The sequence below is a fragment of the Psammomys obesus genome, unplaced genomic scaffold, assembly GCF_907164565.1.
Source record: "Psammomys obesus unplaced genomic scaffold, mPsaObe1.curated_primary_1811, whole genome shotgun sequence".
Lineage (NCBI taxonomy): Eukaryota > Metazoa > Chordata > Mammalia > Rodentia > Muridae > Psammomys > Psammomys obesus.
The window spans coordinates 622,787-640,586 of NW_026596091.1; the positions used below are offsets into that span (position 1 = coordinate 622,787).

General features: G+C 41.8%; 1 protein-coding gene across 1 annotated transcript in view; it reads left to right on the forward strand.

Moving 5' to 3' along the window:
• Positions 1-17,800, forward strand: part of Bpifc (BPI fold containing family C) — a 56,386-nt gene that overhangs the window by 13,533 nt on the left and 25,053 nt on the right. Inside the window, exons 3-7 of the mRNA XM_055627952.1 lie at positions 3,388-3,508; positions 6,773-6,901; positions 8,615-8,770; positions 8,891-8,954; positions 11,156-11,216. Coding sequence (XP_055483927.1) covers positions 3,388-3,508; positions 6,773-6,901; positions 8,615-8,770; positions 8,891-8,954; positions 11,156-11,216 — 531 coding nt within the window. The remainder of the gene's footprint in view (positions 1-3,387; positions 3,509-6,772; positions 6,902-8,614; positions 8,771-8,890; positions 8,955-11,155; positions 11,217-17,800) is intronic.

The following is a 17,800-nucleotide window of genomic DNA, read 5'->3' on the forward strand; positions in this document are numbered from 1 at the left end:
CTTTTAAAATGTTAAAAAGAAGCAGGTCAAGAAGGTAAACTTAAGTTAATACATAGCAGATCACTTAGGCCTTTGGAGCAGATGAGGCAGACTTAAGATACAATGGATCAGATTTGTGCTTATTAAACTACAAATTCAGAACCTAAGCAGCCAATCCAAGCACTATTAGTCTAACCAAGAAACCTCTAAATCTACCCAAAAATTACTTTCATGTTATATTAGGAAAGAAATAAACAGAAAGGAGGGAGGAAAAGAAAAGGAAGAGAAAGGCTGATTTGGGCAAATCCTTCTCTTTTCCCCCATGGTGCACAGAGTGTGTAAAATTAGCCCATTGGGTATAACTGTTATGTGAACAATATTATAAATATAAACAGGCAATAGGAATATGAATATGCCTTCATGTGAGTATCCAGTTACTATACTGATAATGTCTGTGTGTATGGAAAGTGCATGTCAGGTATAGGTATGTTATAGTAGTCTTAAAGTGGTCTTTCTACCTTGTAAGCTATAGCACTTAACAGATCTGATGTCCACATGCATGGGTGTAGGTATCAGTTCTACTCTTTCTGTCAATGCATGGCCATAGGCAAGTAGTTTTCTCGTTTGGGAAAGTAGAGATGAGTAGTTGATCCCTACATCTTAAATGGTAAGAGGACCAAATGAGCTTACCTGTGGAAATGCAGGATAGAACCATGGAGATAAGAAGGTACTGGATTCAGAATGGTCTCAGCACCTACCATGCCAGGCTATTAATATGCTTCATGGCCCTTATGTAGAAAGTATTACAATAAGAGCCCTATGAAGAAACTGATGTCATTTGACAGAAAGGGACTCTTCAATGTCAGGTAATTACAGCTGCTGTAAGCTCAAGAATATAAAAGCTACTTCATGCCCAAAAGTCAGAACTCCACATCACTTTTGGGGTCTTTCTCTAGTTCTTTCCCTTCTTTTGTGATGTTCCCTGAGCATTAGAAGGAGGCAATATAAGTGTCCCATTTATAAATGGGCATTCAAGTCTCTTATTCTCAGTACTTTGACTAGTTATGAGTCTGAAGCCACTACTTACCATTTCAAAAAAGTTTTCTGACTGAGACTGACAACAGCACTAATTGTTTAGAGGCCATTTGATGGGCATGTTATGTCCATTTAACAAAACAACTTTCCCACTAGGGCTTATCACCTTCCAAGCCATGAGCTTTTTATCAGGTTTATAGTATGACATATGACCCCCACAGCCATGGACCAGAAAGGAAATCCAATCAGAAAGTGGTTCGTGACCACATAACAGACTTGCCACCATTGCACCAGGAGGCTCACCTTGCCTGACTGATTGGTACTGTTTCACACAAAGTTCACAGTCGAGTAGGACTGTTGGAAATTCACCCCAGCAGTCTGTGAAGCACCTTCTGGCACCATGAGAGCTAGCCATCAGGGAGGAATCTTCCTCCCAAGTTCTAGCTTGGTTATTCTATCTCCTGACCAAGGCATGTATTGTCTTCAGCAATAGGGTCTTACTGATAGTTCTGTGATCACTCAGGAACAGTAACGATATGGTTTTGGACAATTTGGGGACCTCCCTCACCAAACATGGAGAAATACTTCCAAACAAGTAAGTTTTGTCTCACCCTACAACATATGTTCATATTTCTGCTCCTCTCACCTCAAAGTCCTGCCTGATGACATTCACTGGCTGTGGGCTCATGGGCAAGTCACTGACTCACTCTGAACCTAAGCCGCCTCCTGTGTGGAGCTGAGGCAATACCTATATCATTAAATTTTTTGAGACTGGAAGGAAAGAACCTAGGTAGCATGTGGACAGTCCAGACACATACAGGCACTCCATTAAAATGAACTTTTATTAGTTTAACCTCACCAATTCTATGTCTCCATATTTTCACAGAACATGATTTGTTGTGCTCATTGTTAGTAGTATCTGCAGAATGTTTATCAAAATGAGGATAGCAATAGTGGTACTCACCTCAGCTGTAGTAGGAAATGATTGCATTCATATGTACGAAGCCCTTGGAAACAAAATGCCTAGTAAATATTAGAGACTGTCCCTTTCATATGTGTGAATAGATCCCTTCCTGGTCACTATCATTCCCAAGACACAGATAAGGAAAGTGAGGCCAAATCACACAAGCCTAGTGGGTGACAGTGTCGGGGCTCAAGCCCAAGATCTTCAATACTACTTTGTTTCTTATCGTCACCTCCTTACACTGTCTTTACATCCCCATATACAGCAACATCTACAGCGTTTTATAGGATACCGTTTGCTCCTCCTCTCCAGGGGGACAGAACAACTGGAATGAACTTGAAAGCAAAGCAAGGGGAAAAGGCAAGGTTGCATTCAGTTACTTTAAATTTTTATTGATTTATTATTTATTATTTATTGTGTGCGTGTCCATCCACACTCACATGCATGTAGGTACATGGGCCATGGAACACATCAGGAGTTCAGAGGACAACTTGTTTTACTGTGTGGACTCTGGGGGATCAAACTCAACAGGTTTGGCAGCAGGTTTGGAAGCAAGCCTTTTTTCCTAGTGAGTCAATCTAGCCAACCCTGGAAGCTACCTTTTTTTTTTTTTTTTTTTTTTTTTTTTTGAGACAGGGTTTCTCAATGTATCCTTGGCTATTCTGAACTCACTCTATAGACCAGGCTGGTGTAGAACTTGCCTGCCTCTGATTCCCAAGTGTTGGGATTAAAGGCATGCACCACCACCACCCAGCCTTGGAAGTTAATTTTATCAAGCTCAGGAAAATGTGTTCTGAGATGCTTCCATGCAAAGAAATTAGTGGATTATTCCTGAAAAAAACAAAAAAACAGAAACAGTGATTGGTCACTCCTTCCAAGTTTTGAGTCCTTTGAGGAATCTGTGGCTCCTTTCCACTGACAAATGAAACACTATAAGCACACAACCCACTCACTGTCTTTTATTAGAATATCAGTGGTTCAAAGAATCTGGAAAGAAAAAAGAATAAAAATAACTTGGCCAGATTTCTGAAGCCAATTGCTCAGAATTAGCTCTTAGCTCTCCAGAACCCATGCTTGCTTACACAAAAATTAATAGTTTATATCTACAAGATGCGCCTGGCAACAACTGCAGCGCCCTTTGAAGAATATCTCTTGTTGTTGCAATCACAGTCCTGGCCATGTAAAGAAAACTCCTCCTTATGTTAGCCCTGTGGTCTCAGGCAAGTTCCCCCATCTCTCTTAAGACTAAGGTTTCCATATGTGAAGCAGAGACAATGCCTCTTTTGTAGGAGTGCTGTTTTCTTATCTTACATCAGGCCGTACTCAATGCCTACATCTGTAGAGTTAGAGGTATTACATTACTGTCATCCTCCTTATGATAAACAAATAACTTCCTGTTTCTATTACAGGTCTTCAAGTTGCGGTGAAGATGATGGAGCAAATGGCAAAGGATATTGCCATCCCAGATTTAAAAGGTTCTGAGTCTCTTGAATTTCTGAAGATTGACTATGTAAAGTACAACTTTTCAAAGTAAGAGAGTGGAGTGTCCTCACAAGGGGCTCAAAACCAGTGGAGACATTTATGGCAGCCCTAACTTCTTTGTCTTTTTTCTGCTTCATCTAAGTTCTGACTTCTATTCCCAAGTTTGCCTTATAGCTACTACATTTCCAATGATCTGATGTAGATTTCATAAAGGAGAAAAGTCTCTTAGAAGCTCAGTTAACTTTCTCACTTTGGGTGTTTTGACTGAGGCTCTAACACCACATTTCATCTATACAACAATGGACAGAACTTAGTCACATGTCCAAGGATGTTTAGGGAAATGGATGTGATGGTGACTGGGATCCAATAAGATCACAAAAGGAGGGAGAGGATCTATTTGCCAAAATTGAAATTAGTCATAAGGTAAACTAATCTTTCCTATGGAGTTATCTATCATTGTGATTCTGCCTTTTGCGCTAACCCTTTCAGTAACGATATCCCTGATGTCAATGATAACCTTTTATAAAGTCAGAAGGTATATTTTTTGCAAAGGAGATTGTACCAAGAAACTTCCTTGTACATTCCCTCACCTGCAGAAAGCCAGCTGTTCAGCACGTGTTTTTTGAACAACTAGCTCACAGACGACTTTGTTCTAAATACAAGAACGTTATAGTGGATGAAGGTATAAGTCCTTGCCCTCAACGTTTTGTGGAAGAGATGGGCATTACATTTTAAGGATACTCATTTAACTACAGTGATAATGTCACAAAAGACTAGTACAAGGACAGCTGTGTAATAAGTGCTGGTGAAGAAGAGAAGAAATGGGTGTTCTTATGCTGGCATGAGTTTACAGATCAATATAATTTTAAACCTGTGTTGTTCAAACAAACCAGACACTGGTCATTCAGAACTACTGAACATTTCAAATGTGACTTGTATAGCAGAGAAACTACATTCTTATTTACTTAGCTTTACTTAATTTTAATTCAGAAAGCTGATCTTATCCAACCATCGCGGTTCATGCTTATAATTCTAGTACTACATAAGCCAGGTGTGTTTGCACACACCTGTACTTGGGAGGTGGAAGCAGGAAGATCAGAAGTTCAAGATTATCTTAAGCTATGCATCAAATTCAAGGGCAAAAAAAAAAAAACATACAAAAGACCAACAAATAAATGCATAGACAAGTTCATCAGTGCTGATTGTCTGGAAGAACACAGATCAGTCCACACCGAGAGTTGCTCTTCCCACCTCAGTTAACCTAGTCTAGAAACTGTGTAAGAGACACGCCCAGATGTTTGCCTCCTAGGTGATTCCAGATCATATCAAACTGAAAATCAACATTAATCAACACAGTATATACAAAGTCTTTGATCCAGTAATTCCACTTCTCAGCATCCTTCCTGGGAAAATATAGTCCACAAGTAATGTGTATGCAAACATTCCCTTTGCCATTGTTTATATGATGGAAACAGCCTAGAGAAGAGTTTTGAAGTATTCTGTATAGTTATAAAGAATAGATTGCCAAGACATAGTAGCACACATCTTTAATTCCAGCACTCAGGAAGCCAAGGCAGCCAGATGTTTGTGATTTCAAAGCCAGCCTGGACTACATAGTGAGTTTCAGGACAGCCAGGGTTACATAGAGAGAATCTGTCTCAGGAAGAGAAAAGAGAGAGAGGAAGAGAAACAGAGAGAGAATGGGTTAGACCTATATGTCATCGGAGCATATTTCTACAGCACATTAAATGAACCTCTGCTGTTCTCTTCTCCCAGTGGGACTCAAGTGGTTGGTGGATGACAGTCAGGAGACAGTGAATAGGAAAGAACACATAAACCTCATTTACCAGCTAGGACATGTGTTTTCTAGACTTTTCCCAGTCTCAGTTCAGAGCAGCACCTTTCTTCTGTGCAGCAACTACGCTTGGATGAATTCATTTCAATGTCATCTTCTCAGTCTCCCTGTGAGTAGCAATTCTTTTTTAACCATTGACTGAAAGAGAGTAAGCCCCTTGCTTGAAGTTATACAACTAGTACAAACCTCCAGTCCAGGTCAAGTGCCCATTTGTATAATGCATGGAGTGGCATGATCCAGTGATTAGGAGGAGTCTGAAGTCAGATTGCAGAGGGTTCCAGATCTGGTTCTACAACTTACATATGACTTCATATGCTTCTTTTATCCTCTCATCTCTTAACAGGAGCTTGCACACACACCAGAACCCTACAGGAATACTGAGTGGGCCAAACTGAGCTATGATGTAAAGTGGTTACCAAGAGGCCAGGCAGTTGGGAATCACCTAAATCAAAACAATATGTCATTGTGCATGTATTTTCTATCTTCATGGATTACAGGCAAACCTTATAGGTTCCTGGGATGACCTGTTTGACGGCTCAGGGAATGCTATGAGAAGGCAGCTCTTCTCAGCTGCTTAGCTACAGAAAGTGTCTGTTATGTGGGGCAACTGGAAACAGAAGGAGGAAAGCACGTTTTGTTGTCCCAGTGAGTGGAAGTGGGGAACACAGCTGACCAGTGTATCAAATGCCTGGTAGTGTATATGACAGTCCCCTGGGGGGATAACAGATACTTCATCAAAATAACTTCTGTCATCTTCTTTAATGAATATTGAAACTGGTAGAAGAAGAGGAAGAAAAAGAAGAAGAAATAGCAGTGCTGTACCTGTTTTTGTTTCTGAAGAAACCCGAAGGACTGGGGAGACACCTCAGTGGGCAAGAGCACTTGCTACAGAAGTGTGAGGGCCTGATTCAAATCTCAAGCACCATACTAAAAGCATGCTGACTTTCATTGACCTATCATCCAAGCACTGCAGGAACCAGAAACAGGAGGATCCCTGGGCTTTGCTGGCCACCAGTCTACCTCCAAGTCTCTCGAAAATTAGATGGCAATTGATAGAACAGAACACCCAAGTCCTCCTCTGGCCTCCATGTGCACACACACAGCTGCCTACATATAGCACACACACACACACACACACATACACACACATACACACACACACACACATAAGCACACATGCATGCACATACCAAAAAGAAAAAGAAATTTGAGAAATAGATTATTTGATTATTTATAAATTTAGTTCTAAACTTGATTGCTTCCTCCCTCAACTAGATCTTAGGATCTTCTTGCTAAGAGGACTCATGAAGCTGTGTCCACACTCCCCACTAGAAAGCTGGGAGAGCTCCTCCTCTATAGGAATTTGCAATCTCAGGGCAGTTCCAGCCTTTCCAATTCTGCTGGACTTAGCAATATCCTGAAAAGTTGCCCTTAGTTTCCTGTTTCTTGTTTTACAGCATAACAATCAATGCCTTCTCATTGCCAAATACCTCACTGGCCTTTGTGCCAGGGGTAGGAATCCGAGCACTGAGCAACCACGGCACAGCCAACATCAGCACCAACTGGGAAGTCAAGGCTCCACTTTTGTGAGTATCCCGCTGATCTTATTGCTGTTGTGGGAAAATGGAGACAATTCACTGCTATTTTCAGTGTAGGCTTCTTTCTCTCTGTAGCCATACTTAATTGAGAGAGTTACCAGGTGAAAGTTGACTTGGGAAACCCCTGTTTGGAAGAGAGGTGGAGGAAAAACACCTTCCCATAGAAGCAGAGCAACTGAGCATTTAAGATTTCTTAAGAAATGGTGGCACACACCTTTGATCCCAGCACTAGGGAGGCAGAGCCAGACAGATCTCTGTGAGTTTGAGGCTAGCCTGGTATACAACGTGAGGACAGCCAGGGCTACACAATGAGACTGGGTCTCAAAATCACCAAAAAGAAAAAAAAAATCCTAAGAACTAGAGACCTAGCTGGGAGAGAAACTCCCATATGGTGCAGATTTCAGGGCCTGAAACAGTTCTTAGTGCATTTTCCCATCTGCAGGTTCAACTGATGAGAAACAGGTCTTCCTGTCTCAAACAGAGGCTGGAGGATCGCAGTTAGCTTGAGCACCGCTCTTCCCCAACCAAAAGGTCCCTGCTCCCTCAGATAAAAGAAAAAAAATTAAAGCCAGGTGTAGTGTCAATACCTGTAATTGGAGACTGGAGCAAGAAGACTGCTGCTAGGTTGGAGCCAGCTTGGGCCATATGTGATCATGTCTGACAGAATAGAAAAAGAAAGAGGAGAAGTGAGGGAGGAAGGGAAGGAAGGAAAGAAGAACCAAGAGAAAGGAGATAGGTTGGAGAGATGGCTTCGTGGGTAAGAGCACTGGCTGTTCTTGCAGAGAGCCTGAGTTTAGTTCCCAGCACCCACATTGATGGTTCACAACTGCTTGTAACTCCTATTCCAGGGGTTCTGATGCCCCTTCTAGCTGTTTTAGGTACCTGCACGTGGTTGGAATAAATAAATAAATAAATAAATAAATAAATAAATAAATAAATAAATAAATAAATAGGAAAGAAGAGGAAGGAAGGAGAAGGGGAAAAAAAAGAAAAGGAGAGCAAGGAGAGAGAGAGGAGAAAGGGAGGGAGAGGAAGGGAGAGAAAGAGAGAGAGAGAGAGAGAAAGAGAAGTTAAAATTAAGGTATACCTACAAACCAACTTCTATAGATAAGTCAGTGACTCAGTTTTGCCTGAGACAGGTTTGGCCTGTCTTGGTTGGCACCTCACAATAACTCATTCAACCATTCACTAGGCTAATATACAATGATTTATTGACTCTTTGTGTATCATTTCCCCAGTCTAATATATTGCAGATAAATAGCATGGTCCTCCATAAACAGCACAGATTCATGTACTTCCTTGCTTCTTTGATGGTTTAACTGCCATGTGTTGGGAAATTATTCTGCACAAAGTATCGAATAATACACGATCCACTGCCTCAGGGCCTCCCCATATGCTAAGTATAACTTCCCCACTTACCTAGGTAAATGACTAAGTAAGGTGTTTACCGCTGATGTTCCCTCTGGAAATGAAGTGGTGCTCTGTCTTTGCTCAGCCAAAGCAGCACCGAGCACTGGGAACCACATAAGTACCGTCTGTTTACATACTCATTTGTTCAGTAAGCATTCATTGAGTGCATATGATACTCCTGAATCTGTTGTAGGTGTTAGGAAGCCAGAGATCTTTGTCTCCAAAGAACTTAGCAGACCCATCTCTATGTGTAGGCCCAGACCTAGGTAACCTTTTCCTTTCTCTGCACAGCCAAGACTCAGGAGCTGCTGATCTGTTTCTCTCTGGAATCTACTTTACTGGCATCATTGTCCTCACCCGTAATGACCTTGGCCATCCAGCCCTGGAACTCCAGGACTGCCATGCCCAAGTGAGCCATGCCCAAGTCTCATTTTCTGGAGGCCTCAGGTGAGTGACCTAGTCAGGGGGAGAGGCCTGACCTGGAGCTCCCAGCTGCCAGTCAGAGAAGTTTCCCACTGGTGTCTCCTGGTCTCTGAGAAGCTCCCTTTTTCATTTTTTTTTCCCTAGTGTCCTGTATAACTCCTTTGCTGAGCCCATGGAGAAGCCCATTTTGAGGAATTTAAATGAAATGGTGAGTGTTCAGAAGTTAGACAACCACTGTCAAATGATATCAGCAGGCCTATCATACTTTAATAAATTTTCTATCATCAACATTTATTGAGCACTAGCTGTAAGCTAAGCATCATTCAAGACACTTTAATTCATACCATTCTGTGCAATTTAATAGTTTCTAGTAGCTCAAGCACTGTGGCAGGAAACACAGTTATGAAAAAAATTACATTCTCTTCTTAGAGTTTCCTATTACAGGATGGACGAGCATTTTTTTTCTTTCATCCAGGCCCGGCTAGACTAGGGACTACTGAGAACAAAAGAAAAAAACAAATATTAGTCAATTTATTAAAAGAACAAACTTAGCCTTGTGGAGCAATAGCTGAACCAGGACTTGAATTGTATGGTTGTATGATGATGAGAATGAACTTAGGAGGTTTAGAGAACTGGAACATTTCCCAAGAGATGTGTTTATTTATGGTACCAGGCCTTGAAATGCAGGTAATATTTGGATAGGTGGGGAATGGGCAGGGGGATGACAGGTATTTCCAAGAAATACATTAACAATGCATTTAAAAGACATAATATATTAGTTTGCCTCCTACAACATTAAATGTCATGATTCCAGAAATCAGGGTTTGAAGGAAGGAAAGGTGGAATTTGCCATGCTCCCTCATTCTTTTCCTCACTATACTTATCCTGGATACCTTTCTCATATTTTGGAGGAATTAAGGACATGGATGAAAGGAGGTGGAAAAGAAAGGTGAGGAGGGATCTTGGCACGTTCATAATCCCAGTACTTAGCTCTGTGTCTGGTAGATAGCAGGTATTTAAGATTGTCCTTGAGAAAATCACACACGCACTCCAAAGCATGAAGCAGCTTGCCCAAGGAGACTGTAGAGCTGGGCAAGGTACCCTGAAGCTTTGTGGGCCTTCTTTTATAGCCATCTGGCAGGTGGCCACTGACAGTGAAATATAGACCTTGAAAAGGAATTTGGAAATAGTGTTTTCAATAGAGTGTGGTCCTTTGGTCCCTTATAGAAGGCCAGTGAATACGAATTAGGGCTTAGGAGTATAGATCAGTTGTTAAACTACTCATGCAGCATGCACAATGCCATGTGTTTTGTCCCCAGCCAGCTCCACAATGTGGCTGAGCATGCCTATAGTTCCAGCTGTTGGGAAGTGGAGACAGGGGGATCAGAATTTCAAGGCCATTTACAGCTATATAGTAAGTTTGAAGCTAGCCTGGGCTACATGAGATCTTGTCTCAAAAAAGGCAGCAACAGATTTACCAAATACAGAGTGCAAGCAAGGCAGTATTCTCTAGACTATTTCAGTTTCTCCTCACAAATTGATAAGGTACATGTAATAATTATCCCCATGTTGCAGATGAGGAAACTTAGCTCAGAAAGGAAATGACCAGTGTTTTTTCACTCTAAGGCCCTGGCTGCCTAGCCCCTGCTAAAGCCACCGTGCTGCATGAGCACTGATGAGCACAGGGCTGACACATCAGTGTTTGTAACTGAACCGTTTCTCTCTGGAATCTATTTTACTGTCATCCACCACCTTCAGAAATGTAGAAAGATGGCTGGGGATGTCCTTATTTGGTGAAGAGCTTGTCTAGCATGCATGAAGTCCTGGACTTGATCTCTAGCACCATATAAACTGTGTCTGAGGCACACACAGTACCTGGGAAGTGGAGGCAGAAATATCATAACTTCAAGGTCATCTTACACTACTTAGTAAATCCAAAGGTTTTGAGCTGCATGAGACCATTTGTCAAGGATAGGAGAAGGAGAGGGGATAATAGAGTCCTAAATGGATTTCATGGTCTCTTCAATTAGTCTAGGTGAAAGTGAAGGTTCCAACTGAAGCCACTCCAAGCAGGACTTAGAGCTACAATGTACTGGGAGGCAGGCAGGCAGGAAAGAAACAGCTGCTTTGGGAGCAGGTTCCTCTGGTATGACGCCAACAGCATGGACAGAGCACATGCCTTAACCTGTCTAGAGAGGAAAGCAAAGCTCTTTTATGGGGCTAATTGGGTGTGGTTTCAGTTGCTATGAAGCTCAACCTGAAAACACTGCCCATACATGTGGTGTCTGAAGACCAAGAGCATCAGGAAACTTAAAGGAGCATTGCCATGGCCACAGGGATAATGTCTACTAAGCAGAAGGCTTATTTTCAATATGATAACATGATTTTTCAAAAATTCTTTTGGTCTAGCTCTGTCCCATTGCCATCAATGAAGTGGAAGCACTCAGTGTCAACCTCAGCACACTGGAGGGTGAGTCTTAGAACTATCTTCTAGATGGTGCTCTACCCAGGTTCAAACCTTACCGGGGGCTTTTTTGTTTTTGTTTTTGGCAAAAAAGTGCTCATTCATCACTCTGATATTTTTTTTAATGCCTGAAAAATAAATGTCCCAGCGCTCCATATATTTATGGAACAAGCCCTGTCATAGCACATATACGCCTTGGCTACTAACCAGCTCTGTTACTGCAGCTGAGAGATGGTTCACAGTGATAAATGGGGGAGCTAGGGAGAAAAACCCTCCTGGTTCTAATCCAACCTTTGGCACTAAATTCATCTTCTTGACCAGGTTATCTGCCTAGCCTTCTCTAATGCCTTCAGGATCTGCCTTCAGTATGTATGGGGTCCACACATCAGTACTCCTTCAGTCTCTACCTCTTTTGGCTTCATCTCTTCCCTTTTCCTTCTCTAGCGAGGCATGTACTTCTACTTCCTTTCTCACCCCTTTTTAAGAGATCCTCCCTTCCACACCCACAGTGATGCCTGCTCTTGCATGCTACTTTACACATGCCTATCTTTGCATCCCTGCCACTTGCTCACTGGTGGTGTACAAAGAGCACTTAGAATCACCTGAGCACTGATCTCAGTGCTGAAAATTGAGAAAGCCTAGGAAACAGAACTCCCATTTTCATGGGACTACAGGGAGGGAGCAGTAAACCAGCAAGTAAAACCTGTATTAGGGAAATTAAGACTGATAAGGAAAAAAGGGAGGAGCTGAAGTGGAGTTTCTTTTTATAGATGGTGTGACTAGGAAACACTAGTAAGCAGATGACATTAAAGGAAGAACCTGAAGAAACAGGGGAGGGAGCTGCTCCCAATCTAGATTATCTTGGTCCTTTTTCTGTGGTTGTGATAGAATACCAGAGTCTGGGTGAATTATAAACAATAGAAAAGTTTTTTTTTTTTCTCATGGTTCTAGAGGATGAAAATACCAGGATTAAGAAGTTATATCTGGTAAAGGTTTCCACTCTGAATCACAATGTGGCAGAAGGGCAAGTGAGTACACATGAAACAAAGAAGAAATCCAGTCAAATTTGTAACAACCACACTCTTACAGTCACAGACTATTCCAAAAGGCATTGCCCCATGGCCTGGTCACCTCTTAATATCCCACTTCCCAATACCCATCATAATGGTAATTAAATTTAAATGTGCTAAGCTTTAGAGGGATGTTCAAATCATAGCTTGCATGAAGAACAGTCAGGTAGAATAGATTACATGCTCAAAGACCCTGAAGCAGGAATGTGCTGAGTACATTAGAGGGACTATGAGACCATGCTAAGACCAGAAGAAGGACATGGTTGAGGGGAGTTCAAGAAATGAAATGCAGGTCGGGGAGTGGGAGGGTAGACTTGTCAGGGATCTGAGACACTGCACAGTCTATTTCTTAGTCTGAGACAGTCACTCTGGTGTCCAAGAAAGTAATAAACAGGAAGGAGGAGGGAGCTGACAGCAGGGAGACCATTTAACAGAATAGAACAATGACCCATATAAGCAAGGATTGCAACTAGCCTGGCAGAGTGACAGAGAGGGAAGGCATTTCCTATTCTGTGCATACCTTGCAAGTAGATAGTAGTAAGGGCCAACAGGTCAAACATGGGTAATGGGAGTATTCAGGAGTGACCTCAGGTTTTTACCCTGAGGCAGAAGAAAACTTTGTGGTCAGATCTTCAGATCAGCTTCAGGAATGTTCTTCCTGTACTGGGTTATAATTTCATGGTCATGTCTGTCCTCTGCTCCTCAGACTCTGATTTCCCAGGAACTTCCCTCTATCTCAGGCACAGGCCAATAAAAACTGAATTGATGAAGGGATAAAAGGAAATGGACAGTGGGACAGAGGACAGATGAGTGGATGCAGATAGAAAGGAAGAGAGTGAAAAAAATTTAAAAAAAAAAGGAAGAGAGTGGATTGGAAGGAAGGAAACAAAAGGATGCAAAGAAAAAAGAACTAGAAAAGTGCCATGTGCTGTGTACCTCGAGCTAGTATCTTCACCCCAAGTTTTACTGCCTACTTTGTAAGGAACCCTTGTCCTGATCCTTTTATAGGAATGATGGGATCTATTTAGGTTGGGGACTTTTTCTTAATATACAGCATTCTGTCTGCATGTATGCCTACACACCAGAAGAAGGCACCAGGTCTCACTATAGATGTTTGTGAGCTACCATGTGGTTGCTAGGACTTGAACTCAGGACCTTTGGATGAAGAGCCAGTGTTCTGGGCCATCTCTCCAGCCCCTAGGTTGGGCCCTTTAAGAACATTTAAAAAGATACACTTGGAGATATGACACTGTGACTAAGAACACTGGTTGTTCTTGCAGTGTGCTCAAGTTTGGTTCTCAGCATCCACATCTGGTAGCACATAACCACCTGTTAAGTCCAGTTCCAGGAATCCTGATTCCCTCTTCTGGCCTCTGTGGGCACCTGCACACATGTGGTACACATATGCACATGCACAAATACAAAAAAATGTAAAAAATTTAAAAGCCATAGTGACATAGGATAACACTATGTTTTTACTAACTTAGCAAGCCACTTCTCATCCCCATCTATAGCACAACCCAAAAAAGATATGAAAGAAGGAATTCTTTCATGAAATTCTGGTAATGTTTGGGTACCTGCCTCTAGAACTTGGAAGAAGTCTTCAGACCCAACATACAGAGTATTAAGCAAAGTATAAAAGGAAGAGGGATAAGAGAGAGCATAGGATGATAAGCAGGTCCTTTTTTTTTAAGTCCTGTCAATTATATTTTATTGAAAATAATATAAAACCAGACACACTAAACCTGTTAGAAGAAAAAGTGATGAAGAGCCTTGAACTCATTGGCACAGGAGACAACTCCTCTGTCTCAAGCAGGGTGTTCTGTACTAGGAGAAGCCAGCACTGTGTTCTGTGCTATGAGCTACTTGTACTGCAGGCCGCCTGAGCTGTCTCTGCCTACTGCCTCAGACCCTAAAAGGGGAAGTGCCTGGAAATTGAGTCCCCAGGAGAAGTCTGCACAGAAGTCCACAGTTGACCTGTGTCCTATTGGTCTCAGTTCAGGGTTTGTCTCCTTTCTCCCGGGCAGCCTTGATATAGTTGTTCTGGGTTCAGCTTCCCCTCCACTCACCAATTTCAGAGTTTCAGATTCTCAGGCCCTCAGCTACAGTGCATGCTGGTCGCCACCATCTTGGATTCCTCCAATGTTTATTCTTTTTTTTTTTTTAATTTTTATTTTTTTAATATTAGTTACAGTTTGTTAATTTTGTGTCCCTGCTGTATCCCACTACCTCCCAATCCCATCCTCCCACCCTCATCTCCTCCCTGCCCCTTTCCAAGTCCACTGATAAGGGAGAAACTCCTCCCCTTCCATCTGATACTGGTTTATCAGGTGTCTTCAGGACTGGCTGCAAAGTCCTCCTCTGTGCCCTAGCAAGGCTGCTCCTCCCTGGGGGGGAGGGAGGACCATCAAGTTCATGTCAGAAACAGTCCCTCTTCCCCTTATTCGGGTACCCACTTGGATACTGAGCTACCAAGGGCTACATCTGAGCAGAGCCTCTAGGTTGCATCCATACATGGTCCTTGTTTGGAGAAACAGTCTCATAAAAGACTCCTGTGCCCAGATATATTTGGTCCTTGTGAAACTCCCCCCCCCTTTTTTTTTGATTCCCTGCACTCTGCCGAAGGTTTGGTTATAAGTCTTAATATCTGCTTTGATACACTGCTAGGTAGAGTTTTTCAGAGGCCCTCTGTAGTAGGCTCCTGTCCTGTTACTTGTTTGCTCCTAAATTCAATGTCCATCCCATTTGTCTTTCTAAGTGAGGATTGATCATCGTACCCTGGGTCCTCTTTCTTGTTTATCTTCTTTAGATGTATAGATTTCAGTATGTTTATCCCATCTTATAGATCTATATAAGTGAGTATATACCATGCATGTCTTTCTGCTTTTGGGATACCTCGCTCAGGATGATCGTTTCTAGGCCCCACCATTTGCCTGTAAATTTCATGCTTTCCTCATTTTTAATTGCTGAATAGTATTCCATTGTGTAAAAGTACCACAATTTCTGTATCCATTCCTCCGTTGAGGGACATTTGGGCTGTTTCCAGCTTCTGGCTATTACAAATAAAGCTGCTACAAACATGGTTGAGCAAATGTCCTTATTGTATACTTGAGCCTCTTTTGGATATATGCCTAGGAGTGGTATGGCTAGATCTTAAGGAAGCACTATTCCTAACTGTCTGAGAAAGCGCCAGATTGATTTCCAAAGTGGTTGTACAAGTTTACATTCCCACCAGCAATGGAGGAGGGTTCCCCTTTCTCCACAACCGCTCCAGCATGTGTTGTCACTTGAGTTTTTGATCTTAGCCATTCTGGTGGGTGTAAGGTGAAATCCCAGGGTTGTTTTGATTTGCATCTCCCTGATGGCTAAGGACGTTAAACATATCTTTAGGTGTTTCTCTCCCATTCTGTATTCCTCTACTGAGAATTCTCTGTTTAGCTCTGTGCCCCATTTTTTAATCGGATTGCTTGATTTGCTGCTTTTTAACTTCTTTAGCTCTTTATAATTCTGGATATCAGCCCTCTGTCAGATATAGGGTTGGTGAAGATCCTTTCACAATCTGTAGGCTGTCATTTTGTTGAGTATGTCCTTTGCTTTACAGAAGCTTTTCAGCTTCATGAGGTCCCATTTATCGATTGTTGCTCTTAGAGCCTGAGGCAGATCCTTTTTATCCAGCATACACCTGGCATATACCTGGCAGCAGGGGCAGATGATGTCAGAGGTTGCTAGGCAACTTAGAAGCAGGCTATCAAAATAACAATCTTCCCTTTTTGTTTAATTTTTTAAAAAAGTGAGGAACTAGGAAGGGATGGCAAGGTGGGAATGAAAATGTGTTCAGAAAAGTCTGCTTTTTGCTGACTTGAGAGCAAGACATCTTTGGGGCCGTAAAGGGGGGGAGGGTGTCACAGAGCTGGCGAAGTCCTAGGAGAGTCAGCTGTTTTACTGCTGTCCAGGATCTGAGAACATGTGTGGCCAGGAGGGGAAATGCAAGTCCATCTGATATAATCTTCAAGTTTAGACTGAATCACTTGTGGATGTTGCTTTGGCACTGTTGTGGATGTAGGAAACACATGGATGGGACAGGATACTGGAACATATATAGGATCAAAAGACAATGTTAAGTAGGTCAGGGAAAAAAATGGGGGTTTATTCATTTAAAACTTTTGGACCCATGGTTTTTGTAGCTGGGAGAGGGGAGTCCCAAAACTAGGGAAAGGGGGAGGGATCCTACCCTCTGAAATAGACAATAGGTGGGAAACCTAGGCTGTTGATTGGTAGTACTTATCTGGATTCTATCTGACCTGCAATAGCCACTAGCACCTTATAGGGCTGGATTTCTAGATAGATATTGTGTAAAGTTGGCTTTATTATTAAATATATTATTTTTCCATCTATGCTGGTTGAAAGTTTTGCTCGGTATAGTAATCTGGGCTGGCATCTCTGGTTCCTTAGAACCTGCAGCATGTCTATCCAGGACCTTCTGGCTTTTAGAGTCTCCATTGAGAAATAAGGTATAATTCTAATATGCCTGCCTTTATATGTTAATTGGGTTTTGTTTTTACTTTAGAACTTTTAATATTATTTCTTTGTTCTGTACATTTAGGTTTTCGTTTTGTTGTTTGTTTGTTTGTTTGTTTGTTTGTTTTGAGACAGGGTTTCTCTGTGTAGCCTTGGCTGTCCTGGACTCACTTTGTAGACCAGGCTGGCCTCAAATTTGCAGAGATCTGCCTGCCTCTGCCTCCTGAGTGCTGGGATTACATGTGTGCTGCACCATGCCTGGCAAGTGTTTTAATTAGGTGGTGAGAGGACTTTATTTTCTGGTTCAATCTATTTAGTGTTCTGTATGCTTATTATACTTTGATAGGCATCTCCTTCTTTAGGTTGAGAAAATTTTCTTCAATGATTCTGTTAAAAGTATTTTCTGGGTTTTTAAGCTGGGATACTTCTCTTTCCTCTGTTCCTATTATTCTGAGGTTTGGTCTTTTTATAATGTCCCAGATTTCCTGGATGTTTTGTTCAAGATTTTTTTTTTTTTAGATTTAACATTTTCTTTGACTGATATATCTGTTTCTTCTATTGTATCTTCAATGCCTGAAAGACTCTTCTGTCTCTTGCATTCTGTTGAAGTTTGTCTTTGTAGTTCCTGCTTATATTCCTAAATTTTTCATTTCCAGAATTCCCTCACTTTATATTTTCTTTGTTTCCATTTCCATTTTCAAGTCTTGAACAGTTTAATTATTTCCTCCCATTGTTTATGTTTTCCTTGATTTCTTTAAGGGATTTATTCATTTTTTTTTCCTTCTATCTTCATATAGTTGGTTTTAAGGTCTTTTTCTTGCACTTCAGCTATGTTGGAATATTCTTGGCCTCCTGTGATGACAGATAGCTGGGCTCTGGGTGTTATTCACTGCCTTCTTATGCTCGCCTCTAGGCATCTTAGTTTGGAGTGATTATAGGTCTGTGTTTGTGTGTGTTGGATGGGAGTTTTGTTCTTTGATTTCTGTTTCCTCTCTGGATTTT